At 43.3% G+C, this 26,318-nt stretch overlaps 1 protein-coding gene across 1 annotated transcript; it reads right to left on the reverse strand.

Annotated features, from left to right (window-relative positions):
• Window positions 1-2,194: 2,194 nt before the first annotated feature.
• CTSC (cathepsin C) lies at window positions 2,195-25,529 on the reverse strand. The gene is made up of 7 exons (XM_069883355.1): window positions 25,358-25,529; window positions 22,790-22,935; window positions 10,660-10,826; window positions 10,078-10,233; window positions 7,530-7,645; window positions 4,086-4,217; window positions 2,195-3,334 (listed from the first exon to the last, which is right to left on the reverse strand). Exons 1-7 carry the CDS (start codon window positions 25,506-25,508, stop codon window positions 2,832-2,834), a joined length of 1,371 nt encoding a protein of 456 aa, XP_069739456.1. The 5' UTR covers window positions 25,509-25,529; the 3' UTR covers window positions 2,195-2,831.
• Window positions 25,530-26,318: the final 789 nt, after the last annotated feature.

Genomic DNA, 26,318 nt, shown 5'->3' on the forward strand with positions numbered 1-26,318 from the left:
GGAAATGCTCTGACTGGTCTTCAGCCTCTGGCTCTCAAAGGTACTTTCTGCACATGGCCTACAATCCCAAATAAAAGTTGAGAATCCAAATGTCACGTTGACCCCTTAACAATCTCTGGCAGGCTGATTGACATGTCCCTGTGCAACTCTGAAATACAGAAAACAGGGATATTCACAAAATGCAGTCAGCCAGAGCCAAAGAAGTATATCCGATGACAACAGTTGGAGATGGTGATAGCACAGACCTCTCTGAGAACCCTCCCATCTTCATGTTAGCACCAATGCAACTGCCATACACAAGCACTTACAAGACAGTCACAGGATTTTCTAAGTATATAATACAATCTCATTCAAAACACGTGTAGCTAATATGATACGATGCATAGTGAAGAATAACTACTTTTATATTAGTAGTGCCATGAGCGTCAGAAGCAGTTTGATGAGAATGAGCTGAGTTCCTAATGGCCGAATAGCAATAAGAATATAAAGAATTACCTCATTCTCAGTGTAATGTGTACAAGATGTTGAAAAAATATTCTCAGGCTAATCTGTACAAGATGTTAAAGAAATCCAAAAAATTAGCACATCCTTACACCACCGTAACTACATAAAAATACCTGAATATTAAGAACTGACACTTTGAATGCAAGGGATATTTGAAATGCATTGTATCTATGCAGCGAAACCACATGAACTCCCTGGTGTCAGGACAAGCTTGCAGATCACCTGCACAAGAAAGGCGAGCTGGTACAGATTTATACTGGTTTATAGTACAGTTTCTACTCATATCAACATGGATGCTTCTGTATAAAAAAAGCTGCTATCTAAATTAGGTCAAGCTGTATAGCTGTAAAATCGGTATTGCAGGGAGCTTGCTGCTGGCATTGCACTGCAGCCAACAGTCTTGTCTTCTATAATGAAGTCACAGGTGACAATTTCTTCCATCCTTGATTGTTTCAAGCAATTATCAGCTTTAGCTTTATTACTATAATTCAAATCAATACCTGGAGAAAGGGTAGTCAGGGACCAACTTAGAGCTGTTTTGTCAGCACATGAACTATCACACTGTTATTATGCCTGATAAAATGGACACAAATCATGCACACACACTATCAGAGGAAAGCAGCATTGCCTTTCCCTGACCAGTAAAACTTTCCCCAAAGAAAACATCAGCATTGGAAGAGAGGGGAAGAAGCTTCAGAGGAAAAGGTTTCGTACACTTCATTGTGTATTTCAGGCAAAGAGGTGTCCAGGAGAACCGCTGCTGCCACCAAGGGATTAGGTCTCCATGACTCAGTTTTGCAGAAACAAATACTCCAAGTGAGAAGGAGCAAGGTAAAACTTCCCTGCTCTCCCCTGTCCCCCCATCCCAATTCTCTCAACTAAAATGATCTAGGCAAAACCTAAGCTATTCTGGGGACTCTTGCTCAAATTCTACCAAAACATATGATCTAATTTTCCATGGTTTGATAGTTTTTGGCAGGAGATTCAAAAAAAGAACAGCCAAACCCATGAAACCTATTCCCCCAGCACTCAATTTCTGCAAAGAAGAGTCACACAGTTCTTGTGAAATTCTACTACTGAAGGAAAATGGAGTTTTCCCTTCAAGGTTAAATGGGATATTTTGATTACAAAAAAAGACAACCATTCTGGTTTTCTGTATTTCATTGTTTTCCTTACACCCTAAAAAACCTGACTGTATCTTGTATATAAAAATAGTAGCTATTTTGGTCACATATTATTTTAACTGATTACCAAAGCTATCTTTGGCCCCTTAAACTGTGATTCACCTCTAAGCCACTACTGTTTACTCATACTAAGAACAGCAAAGCCCAGTGCTGCATTAACCAAATACTCTACTGCAGCTGAGTGTCATCTAGAAAGAAGTCTGATCTAGTATATTTGAAAGGAATAGAGCAACAAAATTAACAAAGAGGACATAAGTAGAATTACTGGGGAATCAGACAATTTACTCAATGAATTGTCCCATATCCATAGCAAGGACTACTAGACTCCTGGACAACCTTGCTTGATGCTTATTTGAGAATCTTGGCCTCAGCTGTATGATTCCCAATTTCTATCCCCTCTTATCTCCCGTTCCCTGACAATTTAGAATCTGCTGAAATAAAAAGATCTTGACAGAAAGTTCAAAACTTAAAAGACAGGTCACTGAAATAAAGACCTAACTACTTCCACAAGTACAAACTCCTATAGGAGTGAGGTAATTTTTATTGAGCTTCAAAATGATCAGTTGCAAAGAACAATAAAATCCAGAACTGGAACATTTAGCAATAGCCTAAAACGTAGAACTGATTTTTGTCATAGGGGTTTGACAGGCAGTTTTTACAGGACACAAAGCCACAAAATTTCCCTTTAATCAGTGTAGTTGCCCTTTCCCTTCCAACTACACCCTTATGTTCTAAACTTCAGTGACTTCTCGATTTATGAGAAGCAAGGCACTACAGTGTCCTTTCAGAGTAGTTAGAGATAGTCCTTTCAGATGCTTCCCTGCAAGACCCAAGGTTCAAGATTGTCCACAGAAATAAATGCAAGTGGTGACTGAAGATGTATGCCCAGCAATGAACAAGTATCACCGTGGTTACCAAAAGAACCAGTGCATTCTAGATGACCAACTAGCAGACTTGAGAGAAGCCTTTGGTGCACAGAACAGAGCTAACAGTATTCATCCTTTCACATGTTTGCTCTATTCTGGAACATTTCATTAAAGCTCCCCTGCTCAAGCTAGGAAACAGATTTTAACTGCTATTTCTAACAACCAGTATGTTCTTATGGCTGGGAATAAGGCACTGGATGGATGAAGACTTCTGCATTTATAATTTTGGAATAGGAGTTGCAGCCACTGCAATGCTTTCAATCGCACATTCATCAGTGCCACGGCGGATTCTGAAGTAACCGTCTTCTCCCCATGAGGTGCCCCAGCTGTTCTTCACAATCCAGAACTTCTCACCACTTTTGGGGTCTGTACCATAGCCCACCAGCAAGACAGCATGATTAGTCAATTCAAAAGGATTGAAGTCATCCTGCAGCCCAGTGTGATGATAGATCCCCTCTTTATAGAGCATGAAATCACTATAAACCTCAAAAGCGACAGCCATTGGCCCATGTGTAACAAGCTCGAGTTTCATCAGGGCTTCATTGCAGCCTCCATAGAAGCCACCAACATAGTGGTACTCAGAAGTGTAGTAATGGTAACAGCTGCGCTTGAAAAGGCATGGAGAATCTTGGGCTGTGTAAGGAAAGCAGTCCTCTTCCACCACACCAAAGTCTTGGACATACTTTCCAGCAATGAGGTATGGGAAACCACCATCACAACCTAAACAAAAAAAAAAAAATCTACTTATTCTTTTGGGAAGTTATTCAAGGTGGGAGACTTTCCCACTTGAATCTTTTGAAGTATTTTTAGGTACAGTACTGAACACAAACCACAGAGACCTAGATAATCCTAATATTCTAGGTAGCTATAGCTAGCTTTTCAGAACACAAGAAAACACTCACATCTGAGGGAGCTATACTGGAAACACTAATGCATGAAACACCTACTCAGCCAATTGCTTCTAACACTCCCTATCACGAAAAACAGTTAATTACGTGCAGTAAAGCCACCTGTCCTACCATGGGTACCATCCTTTGGAAAGCTTTAGTCATTGCTTTTACTCATCCCCTCCCTCCCCATAAGCTCCTCCTCCCTCTGAATATGCTTTTGAGTGGATATGTGGCTCCAGTCTTTCTAGATATGCACTGCTATTTAGCTATACTTTTAGCCATAGTCTTTAGATACTCCCCAGCTCCCAGGAATATGTACCCAAAATCCAGTAAGATCCTGAACATGAGGTCATCTACTCCTAGTTCAGTCACATCCTTACAGTAAGTTGGGCTGCCAACTCTGGAATATTTTCCACAATCTTTGAAGAAGGGAAGTATTATAAAGTATAGCCTGCCAGATACATTATGAAGAAATTAAATCATGGTTGATGGGGAAGGCATGGACGTTTTTAAATATTACAGTCTCCTTCTGCACCATTATCATTACTAAAAGTTATCTTTGTATACACCAGTGTACTTACCCTGAGAATACTGGCTGCAAGACACTACCTGCTGAGGACTGAAGATTGGTTTCTGCGTGTTGTTTGTGAGGATACGTATTCTTGCCTCCAGCATGCCCATGGAGGAAAATGCATAACAGCTGCCACATGCGCCTGAAGAAAAAGGAACAAGAAATAAACAAGTCAGCAAAATAAATAAGGCAAGTCACCTGCATTCAAGGTGCAACTATTTGGAGTCCACTGGAGAGAGACAAAACCTACCAGCAGTTAGAATTTCAACACTGATAGTGCAAAACCTTTAAATACACATTGAGCTTTTAAGTATGTAATAAAAAAATAGTTCCAGCAACTTTTGAAGAAACGCTGAGCTTGTTCAAAATAGGCAATATATTGTTCTTCATTGTTTTTTAGTATATCATTTAAGAGCTACGATATTACTTCAGAACAAACCTACAGGGACCAGACTAGCAGGACACAGAAGGCTCACAACCGACCACCTCAGACTATGACCCTTTATGGAGCACATATGCTAAAGCACAACAAACTACTTTAAGTGAATGCTGACAATACTGTTTTAGATTATTTCAACCTATCCATGCATTTAATGCTGTAATTTCCAGTTGAAAAAATATTCAACCTCTAGAGCTGTCTCTAAAATAACTGACTTTTGACAGTGCAGTCATATAAAGGCAGGTTCGATACAGTGGATTTATCCTAGCTCCCCTAACTTCCCAAGTGCACGTAACTGGTACACTGGCTTTTCAGAGGGACCTTAAATTCCCTTCTGTTTCTTGCAGAGTTAAGTCTTCTTACTTTTGCATCAAGATTGATAACTGCTTCTAGTCTTAGGCCTCTTCACTCCCCAAGAGCTTCCTGTAACACACTAAAAAACCTTTGGAAGTGGAATGACAAGCATCGCAGGGAAGGAAAATTACTTAGATGGGGTCCTATTTTATCTACTGATTGTCACCAAGGTGCCCAATTTCCTTTTGTTTCCTGACAGTAGGGAAGTGAAATATTGCAGAGCTATGAAAAGGATGGAGGCTTGAGGAACAAAACAAAATACTTTCTCCTGAACCATGTAGGTGTATAAAAGCAAAGCCATTCATTACAAAAGCAAAACTACATGAAATTGCATCTTAACTCAGATAGAACTCTAAAGAGACAGGGCAAAATCAGCCTGAACACGAATGCCCTTCATCCAGCAGGACAAACTGAAGTAGTGAAAGGTGCCTCCCAGTCATTGTACAGTTATAGCATTTGAGATGGGCTATGCTGCAGAACGCTTTTGCATTTTGTATGCAAAAATGTAAAATAATAAAATTAATGCAACCACTTCAGTCTGACCTCTGTTGGGGTGGTAGCTAAATTTCTTTCCTGTGACCATAGTGGTATTTGTTAGGCCCATGGGATAACCACAGTCTATAAGCAGAGAGCCAAAACAGCTGCAAGAGTGGTTGCTTCTCTGAGACAAATTCTCTTCCAGAGTTAAAACTTCAGCCACACCACATTCCACTACTCCACTGCAAAAGGCTGTTACATGGTGAGGAGCAAGGAGGATACAGCACACCTAGTGAAGAACCAGCTGACCAAGCTCTTCATTTATTTTGATCTGCAGAAAAAGCTCACAAAGAGGTAAGCAAAAAAATGGAATTTCATTCTAATGCTAGTGAAGTCTGTAGGTTCCCCTCTTCCCCCCAAGTAAAGTTGATAACAAGCAATGCCAGGACTGTCTTAAAAGACAAGATTTCTTGGCTTAAAGATGCAGTTATAGCCAATCTTACAACTCACTTCTACTTTTTGGCTATAGAAAATATTAACAGGGATGCTAACACACTGGCATCAAATATTTTAGTCCAAGAGAACTGCAGTGGCATGAAGCTTGCCATGTCTCAAGGTATTCTACAGAGAATGCATGTTTCCCTTTTAATTCTTAAGCATTTCAGATGCTGTACGTTTTACTCCTTAGGTAACAAGCAGTGACTCTTCAAGAATGAGAGATCTGGGAAGCCATGATCTTGTAATTCATACAATTCTCTCCGCATGTGCCAGAAAACTGACATCTTACTGCTTGCAGCCTTCTCCCCCAAGATATTTACTAATTAGTCACTTAATAATCTTAATGATATACAGCTAAGACTTTCCAATACCATTACTTTAATGAAGCTCTGATATCCAGTGCCTCAGAAAATCATACAAGCTACCATAAGCAAGACTTACAAATTAAGTCTGCACTATTTTGCACACTGCCATGTTTTGGAGGTTTTGGTTTGTTTTTTTTTTTTTTTTAAAAAAAACCCTAAAAGCTAAAATTTTTATTTTACAGAACAGAATGTATATTCCACAGAAACTTGACATACTCAGCATGGATTCTCACATTACAGGAAACGTGTAGGCAGCTTTATTATTGGAAGAAAGAAACAAGTTCTCATTTAGAAAAACTCTGAAACAGCAATGCAAAAACAGTAAGTTTAGGACCAAGTTTTCCACTGCTTGGAAGGTAAAAGAGCTCTTGTGATATTCACAGTTCACAGCATGAGAAAGTACAGAACTCACAACTGCTTAGAAACATATCCTTTCCTTTTGCCATCTTCCAGTGATGCCATGTGTCAGCTTGTGAGCTAGAACTCCCACAAACCTACCCATGATCCTTCTGCTACCAGGAGTCCAACTGGCAGACTTTGGCAGAAGAACTAAGCCACAGTTATTTAAGTGATCCCCTCCCCACTAATGTTATGTTCCCATCCACCCAAAGCTACACCCAGATAGCTACCAGCAGATATAAATTTATTTGGAAACGGTGGATCAGAGAGGGGACACATTAACTGAGTTCACTCAACTCCAATACGTAACCATCTAATTCAAGTATCTCACACCACACTGCTAAAAAAGCATTCCTGATAGAATAAACATCTACTAGAATAGTATCCTTTTAAGTCTATTTTGAGCTAAATACCTCCCTATGTTTTCTGTATTTATCAGTGTCTACACTTTTCATAGTGACCGATACTACCTCTTGCAGCTAGCCATTTAATTCCTGAAGTTACTGCGGTGAAGATTTGGATGCGGTATAAAAAAATTCTTAAGGATTCATTCATTAAAGTGGCATGATAATTTGCCATCAGCAGGAAATAAGGAAAGAAATGTACATTGGTTCTGTCAGTGGTTAGAAAACCGTAACTGAGATGGTCTGGACAAAATCTGACAGCTGCCTTTATGCAGGGCACTGTGGTAATTGGTTTTCACGCCAGCAAGAAACGCTGCTGTTTGGATAAACCAGAACCACAACCTATTTTGCCACATTTGTCAGTCAGGACTCCACCCAGTTTCTGCAGGTTATTCAAAGTGAAGGTGCAGTCTGCCAACTGCCAAGACACTAGACAAAATGTTGTTAATAGCTAATTATAAAACTACATCAAAGGAGCTCTAGAGCCTTTCATTCACAAGTTCTGATTATTTTTTTACCTTGATTCCGAACAGGGCTGACATAATTGACACCGTTCACATTTCTCCAGTCCCAGGATTCTGGCAAGCTTGAAACTTTTTTGAGTAACTCAGGAGTTAAAGGTGCAGGCTTTGGTCTAAAGAGGAGAAAGTGCTTCTGAGAAACAATGCACACTGCAGGCAAGGAAATAACCATGTAATGATCAGTTGTCATCTCTGGCTTCTAGTTGCACTTGGTTCACGCTAAGCAATTTCAAACAGTCTCCATCTAAGCCAAGTGGGTGTCAATATCAAGAAATTAGTTTCAGCAGGACACAAGACCTACTCAAATCCCTCCCTGAGGGAACCATACTACAAACTAGCCACAAGCTAGTGAGGTCAAATACTTCCGAACCAATCTGAAGCATTGAAGTAACTCTCAGTGACTGTAGCAATGCAGCTCTGCAACAGCTATTTTACATTTTTGCCATCATAAGGCACGTACAGTATCTGACTGCAGGAGGCACCTCGCCTTGGCAACATGTACCAATAGCAACTACAGACTGTTTAATTTTACACACAGACATGGCTTACATTAACACGTCAATAACTGCAGCCTCACTTGCCCAAGAGACTTCCCTGAAGCAAGCTTTTACAGTAACTATTGAACTATTACGGAATGTTGTTTGGACTCATCTACCACTTGCAGCCAAGAAATGCTCATAGATCAGCAAGCCAAGAGCTCCCTGCATTCAGCTTTCACATAACTTGATCCTTGATCCAGAAGTCATACATGAAGTGCCATTCACAGACACCAGAAACTAGAGTCTGTTCTGAAAGGGATCTGAAAGGTGCTCTGCAAAGGGATCTGAACAGGCTGGACCGCTGGGCAGAGTCCAATGGCATGAGGTTTAACAAGGCCAAATGCCAGGTCCTGCACTTGGGGCACAACAACCCTATGCAGTGCTACAGACTAGGAGAAGTCTGTCTAGAAAGCTGCCTGGAGGAGAGGGACCTGGGTGTGTCGGTTGACAACCGACTGAATATGAGGCAGCAGTGTGCCCAGGTGGCCAAGAAGGCCAATGGCATCTTGGCTTGTATCAGAAACGGTGTGACCAGCAGGTCCAGGGAGGTTATCCTCCCTCTGTACTCGGCACTGGTGAGACCGCTCCTCGAATCCTGTGTTCAGTTCTGGGCCCCTCACCATAAGAAGGATGTTGAGGCTCTGGAGAGAGTCCAGAGAAGAGCAACAAAGCTGGTGAAAGGGCTGGAGAACAGGCCTTATGAGGAGCGGCTGAGAGAGCTGGGGTTGTTTAGCCTGGAGAAGAGGAGGCTGAGGGGAGACCTCATTGCTCTCTACAACTACCTGAAAGGAGGTTGTAGAGAGGAGGGTGCTGGCCTCTTCTCCCAAGTGACAGGGGACAGGACAAGAGGGAATGGCCTCAAGCTCCGCCAGGGGAGGTTTAGGCTGGACGTTAGGAAAAATTTCTTTACAGAAAGGGTTATTGGGCACTGGAACAGGCTGCCCAGGGAGGTGGTTGAGTCACCTTCCCTGGAGGTGTTTAAGGCACGGGTGGATGAGGTGCTGAGGGATATGGTTTAGTGTTTGATAGGAATGGTTGGACTCGATGATCCGGTGGGTCTCTTCCAACCTGGTTATTCTGTGATTCTGTGAAAGCATGAGAGGACCTGTCATGCACTACATGGTGCAATGAGCTTCCAAATAGATTACTGTATTTAAGAGCATCTGCAAGGAGGTTTCTTTTTAAGGATGAAACCTTGATAACTTGCATGATACTCCCATGCAAATTTGAACTTTGCTAGTATAGCAGGACCACATTGTACAAACATACAATTGCCACAGTCTGGAAATTTAACTAGCATTCCTACCCACAGTAGTGTCAGAGTGGGGGGGAAAAAAAAAAGTTAAAAACAGCTGTAAAGAAGGGAATATTCAGATCAAAGAACTCTCAGTTTTCAAATTAATGTAGAGGATCATGTATCCATCCCCATTACCACTTTCTGCCATGTCACCTGCAAGTCCCTGAAGGCAGTCTTGGGGCTACTGCGTGCTTCTTCACAGCGATGCTCTACTCCTGCTAGAGAACTCTGGCTGCAAGCATGGAAAATTATCAAACTAGCCAGGGAATCCACTCAGAAAATCGTTGTTATTCATGTTTAATAGCAGAATGTGGTTCACTGCCTTTTAACGGCAATTCTGAACTACTAGAACCAGCAAGACAGTCAAGCAGAAACTCATGACTACCACAAGCAGCTGATGGATAGGCAGGAGAGTAAGGTGACAATCAAGACTATCTCCACTTCTTCCCTGCACATATGAACTCAGCAACAAGTTACTGGGCAAGATTAAAGGACAAATGACTATCTGCCAACTACTTGAGGCTACAGATGCTCAGAATAATCGTTCAAATAAAGAAACATGTTGTCACTGCATGAAATGAGCTGGAAGGCCTTGAACTTGATTAAACATCTTAAATACAAACCAAAACACAGCTAGGAAGAGCCAAGGCAAATAGAAGCAGATTCTTTGCAGCAGTGGGTTTCATGACAAAACAGGCGGCCATAGTACCTTGAAACTCTGGAATAGAGACCCCCAGCTCTTCTAGCCAGTTCTTCCAGTGCAAAGTTCTCATATTCCTTGTATCTTGTTGCTCTCCAAGACTTCTGCCGAGCATTGATAGCATTTACAAAGTCAAAGTTGTGCACATAATGTCTACTTGAAAGTCTGCAAGCAAAAGCAACCAAAAAATAAGCAGTTAGAAAGTTAGTGATTGAAAAGTAAAGATGTTTTCTAAACTGAATCTGGAAAAGCCTTTAACTCCAGAAGAATTCTCTAGTAGGTACTGATAAAGAAATACGCAATTGCTGGATCAAGGCATATTTCTGAAATTTGAGACACTAATTATAAAGCTACAATCACCTTTAGACATGCCAGTTTTGTAATCGGACTTCACCACAGGCTGAAGAGAAAATGTGTGAAAGTGTCCTCTGTCTATGTGCATTCAGGTTTATTCCTAACATTATTACTAGCATTAACTTTGCCCTCAACCACAGAACTGGTCCATACAACTTTAGCTGAAGCCACAACTTTAGCTGAAGCACAACTAATGAATATTTTATTCCAGTAAAAGGCTACTTATCTGTTGCTTACCTTCCCCTGGGCTTCTGGAGAGGTAGCTCATTTATGTGAATATCTGAGAGAGATGAAGAAATCTTCTGTCCAACAAAACAAGCCCAATTGCGGCCAAGTACATCATGTACCCATCCTGGTAGAGTCTCATTACAGTAGCTGGTCACATTCTGGCCTTCCTTTTTGTACTGTAATGCAAAGAGGTTATGCTTGCGTTGAGTAGCAGCATTTGTTAACACAGCAGAAGTCCCCACCCACCCAGCTGCTTTTTGCTTGTGTTTCAGTGGAAGTAGCCAAACGTGCATTTCAGATCAATGAGCATCATGTTTGATTTCAAAATAAAGCAGCATCAAAAGAAGGTTAAGCAGATGAAAAAGTGATCTTTATGAAATCACTAGAGGAAGACAAAGGGGTTACGACTTGCACTTTAAGCAGCAAAGCACACATTAGTATCAGTATCAACTAATAGGTGCTAATTGTTTGGGTTCAACAAGTTCTTTCTAGGAAAAACTTAAAAGAACTTAGTACTTAGCCCTCTCTTCAAAGCCCTGTCGATTTTTTGCACCTAATATATGATTAGTCAAACTAACCGTGGACTTTTGCATCTGAGAATGCAAGGAGGAGGATGGCAAGTTCCTCACCCAGTAACCTCTCAGGGAGAGCTGTACTACAGCATTTCTGGTTTAGAAGTCTGCATCAAAATTGAGACTTCCTGCAACTGCTTTAAGTTCGAGCTGTGATAGAGTACTGTCAAGAAACAATTCACCTAAACTATAAAAATGAGACTAAGAAATGACGATCCACTGACAGCAACTCATTTGAAGTTGGCAGTGAAGGGACTGTTACTAAACCCTTAAGTCCCAAGTCCTAATACTTTCTTATTCAATCACACAAGTCTTCATTTTATCACTGAAAAGGGGTTAATACATTAATCTATTGTGTCTTCTTACAACAATTAGTGCTAACACTGCCCAGCTGCCTGAGTTTCCTGGATTCTTTGATAGAAGAATGTCCCAGGTTGGGGGGAACAAAAAACTCTTCACTCATTTCAAAACTAGTCTGTTTTGTATTAAGCTACACAGCAACCTGAGAACCACATGCAACAAAAGCTTTAACTTTAATTTTCTAACCACACAAATCACTTAAACAGAGTCCAACTTTCCTAGTCCAAGAATACGTTACTACATCCTGTCCCATTCAAGTTGTACATGTACAATGGTACAGGGATTTTGTAGCTATGTTTCAACAAAATGCTTGCTTAGCCTCTTAACTGAAGAAGGTGATGGCTGACAGTGATGGAAATACCTCAGAACTGAAATGAAGTAAATTAACTACTTGGTAGGTCTGTGACTATGTCAAGGCTCTGTGGGGAACCTGAAGGAGAACACTGAAATAATTAAGTCGCTCAGTCAGCAGGATAAAATTAAAGGTAAATCTTCTGGCTATTTTAGAACAATGAGAAATTGCGTGGGCTGCAGAGGCATCTACATCCTTGACTGTCTAGCAAAGGAAGCAAGTTTACTGACCAAAGCAGGATGGGGCAAGAGAAGGCTGAGCTGTTACCTTGTTCTATTCAAGCCTATCTTACAGTGCAAGATTGCATGATACGGACTTGGATCTATAGTAAGAGCAAGGTCCAGAGATGGCCTTTGAGAAATACCCTTTTCCAAACAGCATTGCAAGAAGTCCAGACACCACCAAGTTACTGACTTCACATCAATACGTTACTGAGTGCTTACTTGGCTCTACATGGTAGTGTAAATCAATGCATATCTGTCTTGTCTACCTAGAAGCTCCAACAGATTAAACCAAGACCAAGCACAATCATTCTGTTAAGAACAGGCATTCAATTTGAGTGCCTGAAGCATACTCAAGGGAAAGGAAGTCCCACCTAGCATGGAAAATTATATTGAATCATAACAAGTGGAACAGATTTGGGAATGACTGTCACAGAAAAAAAAAAGTGAAGAGTTATCTGCTAACTAGCAAATTAAAATGACAATCTGCCTTGTGTTTTTTTGTTTGATTTTGGTTTGGTTTTCCTTAGAAATCCCTCTTTTTTTTGAGATGAAATTTCTTGCCCCCCCCATTTTTTTTTGTTTTTTTTTTTTTTTAAGATGTAGATAACCAGAATAGTATTCAGACCATTTGTGCAACCTCTTTTGGGTTGGGGGGGGGGGGGGGGGGAAGAAGTAAACTTAGCAATTCTCTTATGCTGTTCTTTCAGTTAAAACATACCAACAAAACAAGCGATGTCATGAGGCAATAGACAGTGGCAATGCTTCAAGATAGACAAGAGAAGTTTCAGAAAGTCTCTGTAGAAACCTAAAACGAAGCAATTCAAGTCCTCTGCAGGTATCTTTTTTTTTTTTTTTGGTAGCCTGGCAATAATATACTACTGCTGAATTGGCTTTGAAAAGGGGTCATGGAGACTTTAAGGCTACAGTCTATTAATGACATTTTGATAAAGACAATCTGAACTCCAAGAGCTATTTTCAGCTAGGAAATGGAAATATACCCATAAGGTCCCAATCTGATTTTTCCTCCCCTATGACTTACAATTGAGAGCCACTGATGTAAGGAAGTGGCTGAGAAAAAATTTAAAAACCCCAACGCCTGGGCTTAATTTCTACAACCTAGTTAACTGCCAATGGGCCGTATGTTACGGGAACTAAAATAAGTACAACAGTCATCAGTACCATTACATTGACACCCATCGCTTACTACAAGAAAGTGCACTGAAAAAACCCAATTCTTCATTGTTAAAATCACATGCAGCATTTCTTATTGTGACCAGAGGTCTCTGATAGATTAGATCTCGCACCTGATCATTCCAGCTTCAGAATACCTTCTACGAGCGTGCTGCCCAAACAGTCACATGGCCATGACTAACTTCAGCTGCACCAGCGCAGCGTGGAACCACTGCATGAACATCTGCTGACTCTGGTGGTGGAAGCGAATTGCAATGCCAGACTCAACTGAAGCTGCCAGCACAGCACCCAGCGTGTGCGTGGAGCCCAAGAACAGCATCCTGCATTGATCACAGAATCACAGAATAACCAGGTTGGAAGAGACCCACCGGATCATCGAGTCCAACCATTCCTATCAAACACTAAACAATATCCCTCAGCACCTCGTCCACCCGTGCCTTAAACACCTCCAGGGAAGGTGACTCAACCACCTCCCTGGGCAGCCTGTGCCAGTGCCCAATTACCCTTTCTGTAAAGAAATTTTTCCTAACGTCTAGCCTAAACCTCCCCTGGCAGAGCTTGAGGCCATTCCCTCTCGTCCTGTCCCCTGTCACTTGGGAGAAGAAGACAGCTCCCTCCTCCCCACAACGTCCTTTCAGGTAGTTGTAGAGAGCAATGAGGTCACCCCTCAGCCTCCTCTTCTCCAGGCTAAACAACCCCAGCTCTCTCAGCCACTCCTCATAAGGCCTGTTCTCCAGCCCCTTCACCAGCTTCATTGCTCTTCTCTGGACTCTCTCCAGAGCCTCAACATCCTTCTTATGGTGAGGGGCCCAGAACTGAACACAGGATTCGAGGAGCGGTCTCACCAGTGCCGAGTACAGAGGGAGGATAACCTCCCTGGACCTGCTGGTCACACCGTTTCTGATACAAGCCAAGATGCCATTGGCCTTCTTGGCCACCTGGGCACACTGCTGGCTCATATTCAGTCGGCTGTCAACCAACACCCCCAGGTCCCTCTCCTCCAGGCAGCTTTCTAGACAGACTTCTCCTAGTCTGTAGCACTGCATAGGGTTGTTGTGCCCCAAGTGCAGGACCTGGCATTTGGCCTTGTTAAACCTCATGCCATTGGACTCTGCCCAGCGGTCCAGCCTGTTCAGATCCCTTTGCAGAGCCTCCCTACCCTCCAGCAGATCCACACTTCCACCCAGCTTAGTGTCGTCCGCAAACTTGCTCAGGGTGCACTCGATGCCTTCATCCAGATCATTGATGAAGACATTGAACAGGGCTGGACCCAGCACTGAGCCCTGGGGAACCCCACTTGTCACTGGCCTCCAGCTGGATTTCACACCATTTCCCACCACTCTCTGGGCCCGGCCATCCAACCAGTTTTCCACCCAGGAGAGTGTGCGCCTGTCCAGGCCAGAGGCTGACAGTTTCTCAAGCAGAACGCTGTGAGAAACTGTGTCAAAGGTTTTGCTGAAGTCCAGGAAGACCACATCCACAGCCTTTCCCTCATCCAGTAGCCGGGTCACTTTGTCATAGAAGGCGATCAGGTTAGTCTGGCAAGACCTGCCTTTTGTGAACCCATGTTGACTGGGCCTGATCACCCGGTTCTCTTGCATGTGCTTCATGATAGCACTCAAGATCACCTGCTCCATGACTTTCCCTGGCACTGAGGTCAGACTGACAGGCCTGTAGTTTCCTGGATCCTCCCTGCGGCCCTTTTTGTAGATCGGCACAACATCAGCCAGCCTCCAGTCCAGTGGGACTTCCCCAGTCTTCCAGGACTGTTGGAAGATGATGGAAAGGGGTTTGGCCAGCACATCCGCCAGCTCCTTCAGTACCCTAGGGTGAATCCTGTCCGGCCCCATAGACTTGTGGGTGTCCAGTCGGGCTAGCAAGGCTCTGACCACCTCCTCTTGGATCACGGGAGCCTCATTATGCTCCTCTAGCTCCTGGGTTTGTACACAGATGGAACGACCCTCCTTACGACTAAAGACTGAGGCAAAGAAGGCATTAAGTACCTCAGCCTTTTCCTCATCCCCTGTCACTGTTGTTCCTTCTGTGTCCAATAGGGACTGTATGGTCTCCCTAGTCCGCCTTTTATTATTTATATATTTGTAGAAAGATTTTTTGTTATCTTTCACTGACTTGGCCAATCCAATTTCTAGCTGAGCCTTAGCCCTTCTGATTTTTTCCCTACACAATCTCACTTCCCTCCTGTAGTCCACCCAAGAGGCCTGTCCCTTCTTCCAGAGCCCATAAACATTTCTCTTCTTCTTGATATCCCTCAAAATCTCTCTATTCAACCAAGCTGGCTTTCTCCCCTGCCGGCTTTTTTTCCGGACCACGGGGATGGCTTTCTCCTGAGCTGCTAGGACCACCCTTTTGAAGAGCTCTCAGCCCTCCTGGGCTCCCTTGCCCTTGAGTACTGTCTCCCATGAGACTTCACCAACCAGCCTGCTGAAGAGATCAAAGTCTGCCCTCTGGAAATTTAATGTTACCGTCTTGATTTAATGTTACCGTCTTGATGACAACAGTCTCAGAGCTGTGACCACCAGCAACCACAGGGTAACTGCTACATGCATTTCCTCTGCAGACCAAGACATCTTCCATTTTTAAGTTAATAAAAGACCATGGCAGCCATGACACGTGACAATTTCATCAGCCAATGCTGACATCTGCAGCATTAAGTAAACTCCACCCAGTGATCTAACCCACCTGAAGTAACTCCTGTAGAAAGGCAAACGATATTCATAGTTCAAATTCTGAGGTTTGAAAACATTAAGCTTTAATTCTTTTTCAAATGCATATTTTTCTCAAGTCTGGCAACTCATGTGACTTTGTCTAATGCCAGAGTTTAGGCAAGAAACTCCAAAGGCTTGCTATTAGATACTTAAACCAAGGTAAGCTTTTCAGTATGGAACACTTTCAGTGAAGTCTTTCCTGTGTTGGTCATGACAATCTAACTACACATTCAATTCTAGTCCTGGTAAAAAAAGTAATTGTTTAAAGCTTTCTAAATTTAAAATTTTAACAAGAAAGTGAGAAAGGATGGGCATCTTACTGGACACAGCATTTTAACAGGGATTCAGCAGCGCTACATACACAGGCTGCCATCCTATCCTCTTTTACCTCTATTGTTCTCAATTTAAGCAATGTTCAGGCAACAAGTCAACGCAAGTTCCAGGTAGTAGGATTACCCTACACGTTAAGCCCAATGGAAAGACTTACCACCCATTTGTCATCAAATTAATAAGTGTGCCTATACATTCTAATATGGGAAGCACATTCTTAAATAGGAGAATACTGCAGACTCGCAGATGCCTTACTGTACAAAAAACCCAGAATATATCAGAATAAACCACTGCATCTTGCTACCTCATGTAAAACGCAATGTTCTATCAATTACAGATACCTTTTCTTTCTTCTAGGGAACATCCTGAAACTTAGATTTACACCTTAGGGAAGGAGCAGTTGCACACTGCCATTTAAGTGAGCCCAACTAAGTTAGAAGTTAACTTACAATTGTTTTGTAGGATGACTAACTTAGCATTAGCAATTCTTTATTTCAGCAACATGGAATAAATTGCATTTGAATTTTTTTATTTAGCATTCTGAAATTTAAACATTAACTATTGTCACTTGTCTGGGCTGGTTATTTTGGAACAGAAGTCTTTAGTTTTAACCAAATCTGGAGACACTGGGGAAGAGACGAAAAGATATGACAAATATGTCACCAAGTCAGTCTGGATAAGATTAGTAACTTCAGTAGTGGAATATTCTATAATCTACTTCTTTCTTTTTCCTGAATGTTTTGATAATGTCTTAATATGAAAAATGCCAGACTTCCGTTTTTTGCTAGATGACATCTCAATAGTCATAAGTAGTACCACTTAGCTTAAATGATAATCTTACAAGACTGTCTCCTTTCAAAGTGGCAATCTTAATATTAAATAATTACTACAAAAGTACAAATAATTGAAAAAAGTTACCCTCAACTTTCCTTTCAGCCTCACTCTAGCTCTTTATGATATGCTGTTCTTATTTCTTTTGTCATCCTCTGTGATCTTCAGAGCCTGTTATCTTGCATAGCCCTACAGAACCCTTGTATCATGCACATGCTCAAGCTTCTGCCAAGAGTCAGGATGCTAACTTTACATCAAAATTAAGTACAGGGATGTTTCAGCAGCACATATTAAAACAAGGCTATTAAAAACTCACTGAAACATACACCATCAAACAGGCTGTGTCTACATCCTGTGCTACAGTAGCTCTGATAAAGCCACCATTTAGACAAGTCCATAGTATTCTTGTTAGTAATAAATAGCTTCATTTCTTAACATTAAACAAAAACATCCTGCCATTCAATTAGCACCAGTAGCACTTCTATGTCTGGAATGTATGAAGCACTGCATTGGCTCAAACACTGCTGTTCACTTAGCCTAGCAATTCCATTCTCTCTATCCAACGACAGAATACAAGGAAAGGATTAAATAATCACAGTAGGTAAACCCAGATGCTTTACCTGCTCTGTCACCATCATGGAGTTTTAGCCGCGTAATTTACGCCTAGTGCAACAAATGGAACTAGAGACTTATAAGCCGCCCTTAAGCAAGGAACTTTCCTAACAATCCCAAATCCACAGCCTTGGAAGGAGATGTACAAGGCTTCCTGTGTTATGGCTGGTCCAAAACCTGTATGAATTTTCTGAAAGGCAGAACTACTTTGAAGACCTGCTTCGGAGTTTTGTTTTCTGCCTAGTTAATATGTCATAATAACTGAAGTAAAAAACCCAGTATTTTGAAAAGTCTTTGACACAGTTTCTCACAGCATTCTGCTTGGGAAACTGTCAGCCTCTGGCCTGGACAGGCACACACTCTCCTGGGTGGAAACCTGGTTGGCTGGCCGGGCCCAGAGAGTGGTGGGAAATGGTGTGAAATCCAGCTGGAGGCCAGTGACAAGTGGGGTTCCCCAGGGCTCAGTGCTGGGTCCAGCCCTGTTCAATGTCTTTATCAATGACCTGGATGAAGGCATCGAGTGCACCCTTAGCAAGTTTGCAGACGACACTAAGCTGGGTAGAAGCGTGGATCTGCTGGAGGGTAGGGAGGCTCTGCAAAGGGATCTGAACAGGCTGGACCGCTGGGCTGAGGCCAGTGACATGAGGTTTAACAAGGCCAAGTGCCGGGTCCTGCACTTGGGGCACAACAACCCTATGCAGTGCTACAGACTAGGAGAAATCTGTCTAGAAAGCCGCCTGGAGGAGAGGGACCTGGGGGTGTTGGTTGACAGCCAACTGAACATGAGCCAGCAGTGTGCCCAGGTGGCCAAGAAGGCCAATGGCATCTTGGCTTGTATCAGAAATGGTGTGACCAGCAGGTCCAGGGAGGTTATTCTCCCTCTGTACTCGGCACTGGTGAGACCGCTCCTTGAATTCTGTGTTCATTTCTGGGCCCCTCACCACAAGAAGGATGTTGAGGCTCTGGAGTGAGTCCAGAGAAGAGCAACAAAGCTGGTGAAGGGGCTGCAGAACAGACCTTATGAGGAAGGGCTGAGAGAGCTGGGGTTGTTTAGCCTGGAGAAGAGGAGGCTGAGGGGAGACCTCATTGCTCTCTACAACTACTTGAAAGGAGGTTGTGGAGAGGAGGGTGATGGCCTCTTCTCCCAAGTGACAGGGTCAAGGACAAGGAGGAATGGCCTCAAGCTCCACCAGGGGAGGTTCAGACTGGATATCAAGAAAAAATTTTTCATGGAAAGGGTGACTGGGCACTGGAACAGGCTACCCAGGGAGGTGGTTGATTCACCTTCCCTAGAGGTGTTTAAGGCATGGGTGGATGAGGTGCTAAGGGGCATGGTTTAGTATTTGATAGGAATGGTTGGACTCAATGATCCAGTGGGTCTCTTCCAACCTGGTTATTCTATGATTCAATGATTTTGCTCATCTGAAAACCATCAGCATGAAATCTTTCTTTGGGAAACCACCACCACAAACTGCACCATGAACCAAAAAGTCATTTCAGAATCAAACTCTACCTCCATAACAGTGTTAACACTGGATGGCTTCTTTTCCATGAAATCCAAAAGGACTTTGACTTTTCACATTTTCAACAGCAATTAAGACTAAGCAATATTCTAAGACATTGCTTTTATGCTTTCCTCTTTCTGCATTTACAAGGAGCAAGTCTCCCTCCCCAGTTAGCCTTCTAGTCTACCCCATTTCACTCTAAGAGCTTCTAGATTATTATCAACACTACACAAATTTTTATTTTATAACAACCTTTTTTAGTTTATACCAGGACTACACATCTTGTGTTTCTGTTTCCTATGTAATCCAGTATGCACTGTACTAAAAATAAACATATATATATAAAAGTGTGTAATGAGGTCAAGCAGTCTGTAATGAACCACTTCTTCCCCTCCAAGTCCCCACTGACAACTGTGAAATAACAGTTTTGCTGACAGACAGTATTGCAAGTTGTTGCCTAACAAGGTTAACTAGTTGCCTGTAGCAAAAAAAGCATTTACGAAATGCTGTAGTATTTCCTTACACTTCTTGGCCATCATACTTCCTTATTGGTAATCTGTCTCCTTTTACAGCAGTGAAATTACAGAGAAGATAACCAAATTGGACTCTAATCCTCTCTAATATTTAAGGTAAGAAACCTTTCATTTAAGCATTTCTTGCTGATGAAATCCCTACTACTGAACAATGAGCCAAACAAACTAGCAACTTCTCAATACCAAAACCAATTGCAAAACTAGCAATTAATCCATTTGCCTACAAAGGGCTAAGACATTTATGACCATGAAATGCAAACTACTATGTACTACTACTACTACCCATGAGTATATTTGACTTAACATTGTTTTGAGCAGCAAGTTGGTTCAGATAACCTCCAAAAGTTCTTTCCAGCCTAAATTATTCTGTAAAACTGTTTGAGTACATTACATAATAACAATCTTGCAAATCAAAGCATTTACATTTTCATAAGCACAGAGAATTATATGAGAACAGTGCTTATCAGTCGCTTGACCTAGTGCTCATCTTCCAGCGATATATTTTAAAAGGTAGACAGCAGTAGTTCAGCCTTTGGTGACTGTCAGCTGTCTTCAAGTTGGTGCCTCACAGCTCCATTTACATTGCAGAGCAGGCCACTCACTGTTTCTATGATTTAGTTCTTCACATTCAAGAACTAGTTCAATAAACACTTGTTTCAAATGCTCACTATACTGGATTGTAAAGCAACTCTGCACTTCAGTGTAAAATATCAGCCTAAGGATTCCCAGTCCACTACTCGAACTATATTTCTCCTCAGATGAGTCCACCCAGACCAGCAACGACTGCTGAATTCCACCTGCCAAAGACAACACCTCAATCCTAATTTCTTGGACAACACTACAACATACAGTACTCCACTGTCATCAGGCAGCAGCAATTCCTGCCACTTTTGAAGATAGGCACTCCCACTGCAGGGAAGCTTGCAGAGATGTCCCTGCCGGAGAAGTTTGAGTAATTCTGCCCAGTTCAGGTACCTGTCAGTGTCTGTAGTTTCTCCTGTATCACCTGTCAAACCTATGATGAGTGCGTATCATGGCAATTTAGTGTCATTACCATATACAGATGAGACAACGTCAGTCAGGTATTTGTCTCTCACATTTTGCTTTTGCCCACCTATAAGATCCTGACTTATACACAAAAATTCCTACTTTACAAGAGTACACAAGTTCTGGCAGACAAAATTAATTTTATTTATAATAGGTAATATAGTGCAATGTTTTGGATTTCTGATGAAAACAGTATTAATAACACAAGTACATTCTACCTGTTGCTGAGCAGCACTTACACAGCACTGAAGCCCAGTCTAATTCTCACTCCACCCCACCAGCCAGCAGACTGGAGATGCACAAGAAGAGAGGGGATGCAGCAGGGACAGTTGACCCCACCTGACCAAAGGGATATCCCATCCCACACCATTCATCATTATACCCTGGAATAAGAGCTGGGAAAACGAGAAAAGTGGGACATTGAAAATCATGGTATCTGCAACAGTTATACATGACAAAGCTCTGCTTTCCTGGAAATCGCTAAACACATTTGTTCACAAAGTAGCAAACAAATTCCTTATTTTGCTTTGCTCGTATACCCAGCTTTTGCTTTACCTAATAAGTTGTCTTTGTTTCAGTCCACAAGTTTCTGCACTTCTGCCCTTCCAATTCCCTTCCACCCCACTGCAAGGGGGTAGGCAATGAACAAGGGCTGTGCAGTGCTTATTTGGCTACTACAGTTAACACACAACAAAGATCACACAAATAACTTCACCATTAGTCTTGCATACAACAACCTACACTGCCCTTTCAGCATGGAAAAAGTTGCAGCTAAGTTAGAGCCTTGCTATCGAGCAAGGTCAGGGTTCTTCTGGAAGAGACTTTGTTAACATCTGAAAACAATGACTTGCTGTGAAATAAACCACCTACAATGGCTCCAAGAAAGACAATTTAAAGCAAAAGCAATTTCTTCACCCTCCTTACTACTAGCCAAGGTTCAGAGATTTTATGCTTTGACAAAGCCTGGGTGTCTACTATCAGTTCATCTGAAGCCACACAGAAGATCATGCTTCCTGAAACAACCAAGAAATAACATTTACTTCTCCTGCTGAGGGCCCCACTCACCATCTGAGGAATCTTGATACACAAAACATCTTCTGTTTTCTAGGCAGCAACGTAATCCTACAGAAACTACTTCAAGCCACCCTCAATTCATAACACCACTCATCAGGACAGCAGCAGAACACTCCGTCTTCTCCTGTCTAGTCTCTACTTACCACCACTGTTTTCAGCTTAGTCTGAGATCATTAACAAGGACTGTAGACAGCGGCATTATTCCAATTTCAGGGATAGTTAGAGCAGCGTTATAAGCAATGGACAATTTCCTTTTGTTAAAATGTCCCTATGTTAAAATAGTATTCTGGAATAAAATGTAAAGAGCCTATAAATCCTCCAGCAAGAGACGTAAATGGTCTCTCTCAAGTCTTCATGCATTTGAGAATATTTTTAAGGAAAGACAAAAGCAATTATGTTTGCTCTTTCATTTTTGTCCACATTGTCAGGAAGAAAACAGAAAAAAAAATTCCAGGCCATTGGGAGAGTTAGCTTAGCGAAGGCCTTCAACTGCTTTAAGCATACCCAGAAGGGAAAACAGCAGCATCTGTAACAGGTTTCTCAGATAATACCCAGTACAGAATATAAATACTTCTCCCATCCCTCTGCTCCCTATCCTGCCACTGATAACTGTTCCCCTACTTTAAGGAAAGTTCTGTATCTGGTAATCCATGCAAACCTTAGAGCAAAAGAAAACCAAGTGTTCCAAGTGCCCCACTGCAGCACTTTGGGACTAAAGAGAAACCTAACTATAGGCCATTATAGCAACAGCCAGTGATGCAGAACACACCGAGTTAACTCACCTTAAAAAACGCAAACCACTTGTAGTCATTTATCACAATTTCAAAGCCTTGATTGTAAATCAAAGTGAAGAAACCATGGTTGCCCAGACTATCCTGAGCCACATCCAACTTCTGAAGATTCACAACCACCTTTCTTTCCACAGGCCCTGCAAAAAATACAAACGTTACTGCATGCTTGTTGTGCAGAAGAGGAACTATAAGTACCAAGAACATTGAAACATTTCTTTCACTCTGAAAGATGCTACAGTACTCTTGTTGAATACAGTCTTCTGCAAAAAGGCAGTGAGCTAACACACTTCAGTGACTTCACTTACCTGTCAGTGGGTCTACATGCTCATTTTTTGCACTGCCTGACAGTACCTGCACATTTAATTAGCAACAGCAGCAGCACCAGCTGATATGGTGATACCTCAGTTCATTTAAACATAACTTGCTATACAGCTCCCCAGGACACAGACACGGCATTTGCAGTAACAAGCTTTCTCCTGAAACATCTGGGATGAGCCATCAGCCACTCCATGCCATTTCACTTGAGGGCTCTCCCACCTTCCACCTCACCTCCATTTTTTTAAATAATATCAACACACAACAATGAAATACTACATCACTACTATTATTCCCCCACGGGAAGGGTTATTTCTTTCTTCTGAACCTGCCAGGCTCCCCAGTCAGGAAGCCCTAGCAGCTGGTGCCTACCGGGAGCTGATCTCAGAACCCTACTGTGCTGCTGGGAACAGCCACTTTCAGGAGGGCTGAGCTGAGAAGGAAGGGTTCTGTGAGCTGAGAGGAAGGAAGAAGTGAACCAGCATGAGCAAAATACAACCGAAACCATGCAAAACAGCCCTAAAACTGAAGCTGATACCAAGAATGCCAGCAAAGAAAACTCTTAAGACTCACTTTGGAGTTTTTGAAAGCAAGCATCTTTTATCAGGCCTGGGCAACAGGAGAAAGTAATCTCCATCAGTCATGTGCAGGGAGACAAAAGCTGGCTACAGAATGTATTTGCCACTTACACACATATCTATAAATTGTCCCAGAAATCTTATGCATATTCTATTACTTTCCAACGTCTAGTTTCAATGTTATCACAAAACTTCGCAACAGTCACAACTCTTGCTAATTTGGAGCTGCCTCCAGCTCTCTGCTTGACCTTGCCTTTAAGATAGGGAGAAACTCAAAGCAGAGGTGGTTACAGAGGAAGAGATATCTGTTCAGCACAGCAATACTGAACACAAGATGTGATCATCCTCAAAGAATGAGCTGTGTCTGAAAAAAAAAGCATTTTAAAGAAAACATGCTACCAGAGGGACATTCAGTCTAACTTTCAAAGAAGAGAATTACTCAGATAAAGCTTAACTCTACTTCTACTTAAAAAATATATATTCTACTTTTCGGAACAGTCACTACTTAGAATCATAGAATATTTTGGGTTGGAATGGACCTTAAAGATCACCTAGTTCCAACCCGCCTGCCATGGGCAGGGACATCCCACTAGATCAGGTTGCCCAAGGTCCCATCCAACCTGTCCTTGAACACCTCCAGGGATGGGGCAGCCACAACTTCCCTGGGCAACCTGTGCCAGTGTGTCACCACTCTCATCATAAAGAAATTCCTCCTAATATCTATTCTAAATCTGCCCCTCTCCAGCTTCAAGCCATTACCCCTAGTTCTATCACTACAAGCCTTTGTACAGTCCCTCCCCAGCTTTCCTGCAGCCTTTTCAGGTACTGGAAGGTCATAGAAACACCAAGTTGGAAAAAACTTATTGGATCAAATCCAGCCATTCCTATCTTCCACTAAAAGATGTCCCTGAGCACCTCATCTACCCGCCTTTTAAATACCTCCCTGGGCAGCCTGTTCCAGTGCCCAATCACCCTTTCCATGAAAAATTTTTTCTTGATATCCAGTCTGAACCTCCCCTGGTGGAGCTTGAGGCCATTCCCTCTTGTCCTGTCCCCTGTCACTTGGGAGAAGAGGCCAGCACCCTCCTCTCTACAACCTCCTTTCAGATAGTTATACAGAGCAATGAGGTCTCCCCTCAGCCTCCTCTTCTCAAGGCTAAACAACCCCAGCTCTCTCAGCCACTCCTCATAAGGCCTGTTCTCCAGCCCCTTCACCAGCTTTGTTGCTCTTCTCTGGACTCGCTCCAGAGCCTCAACATCCTTCTTGTGGTGAGGGGCCCAGAACTGAACACAGGATTCGAGGTGCTGTCTCACCAGTGCCGAGTACAGAGGGAGGATAACCTCCCTGGACCTGCTGGTCACGCCGTTTCTGATACAAGCCAAGATGCCATTGGCCTTCTTGGCCACCTGGGCACACTGCTGGCTCATATTCAGTCGGTTGTCAACCAGCACCCCCCGGCCCTTCTTCACACAGCTTTCTAGCCACTCTTCCCCAAGGCTGGATAAGGTCGCTATAAGATCTCCTCGGAGCCTTCTCTAGGCTGAACAACCCCAACCGTCTCTACACCATCACCAGGGCCTCGGGTGCTTTTCGGCTTTCGGCCTCTCTCTGCTCCCGCGGGTCCGGACGCTCCGTGTCCGCCCTCCCCCGGCCCCGCGGTCTCACCAGCCTGGGAGCAGTTGCCGTGGCGGCCGCCGGCCCGCCAGACGCGGAGCTCCCAGGCTCCCAGCAGGTCTGCGAAGGAGCAGTTGGCCGGCGTGTCAGCCCGCGGCGCCGCGGGCAGCGCCAGCAGCAACGCCAGCAGCAGCACGACCATGGCGCCACGCACACCCCCACCTCACCCGCCGCTGAGAAATGGGCGCCGCCGCCTGCCCGCCCCCCACACGGCCCCGCCTGCCCCGTGAGGGGCGGAGTGTGCGGGCGGGGGCGGCCTCCTTCTCTAGGGCGTTCTTCTTCTCAAACGTGTCCTGCCCAGAGGGGCAGCCGTGTCCTGGGGTGCAGCAAAAGAAGCGTGGACGGCAGGTCGAGGGAGGTGATTCTGCCCCTCTGTTCCTCTCTAGTGAGACTCCATCTGGAGCACTGTGTCCAGTTCTGGAATCCTCAACATAAGAAGGATATGGAGCTGTTGGAACAGGTCCAGAGGAGGGCTACAAAGATGATCTGAGAGCTGGAGCACCTTCCATACGAGGACAGGCTGAGAGAGCTGGGGTTGTTCATCCTGGAGAAAAGAAGGCTTTGAGGAGGTCATATAACAACCTTCTTCCAGTAGCTGAAGGTGCTACAAGAAAGCTGACAAGGGATTGTTTACAAAGGCTTATAGTGATAGGACGAGGGGGAATGGGTATAAGCTGGAGAGGGGCAGATTTAGGCTTGATATAAGGAAGATTTTCTTCACAATGAGAGTGGTGACACACTGGCACAGGTTGCCCAGGGATGTTGTGGATGCCCCGTCCCTGGAGGTGTTCAAGGCCAGGTTGGATGGAGCTTTGGGCAACCTGATCTAGTGGGATGTCCCTGCCCATGGCAGGCGGGTTGGAACTAGGTGATCTTTAAGGTCCATTCCAACCCAAAATATTCTATGATTCTTCCCAAAGGTGTCCTTCTCAAGGGTGTCCTTACCAAAGGG

The sequence above is a fragment of the Phaenicophaeus curvirostris genome, chromosome 1, assembly GCF_032191515.1.
Source record: "Phaenicophaeus curvirostris isolate KB17595 chromosome 1, BPBGC_Pcur_1.0, whole genome shotgun sequence".
Classification (NCBI taxonomy): Eukaryota; Metazoa; Chordata; class Aves; order Cuculiformes; family Cuculidae; genus Phaenicophaeus; species Phaenicophaeus curvirostris.

Coding starts and splice junctions, on each gene's coding strand:
- CTSC (XM_069883355.1), bottom strand. CDS start 25,508: ATGGTCGTGCTGCTGCTGGCGTTGCTGCTGGCGCTGCCCGCGGCGCCG. Junction 10,827..22,789: donor AGTGGTTTGCGTTTTTTAAG/GTGAGTTAACTC, acceptor TTTGCATTACAG/TACAAAAAGGAAGGCCAGAA. Junction 7,646..10,077: donor CTCTATTCCAGAGTTTCAAG/GTACTATGGCCG, acceptor TCTCCTCTTTAG/ACCAAAGCCTGCACCTTTAA.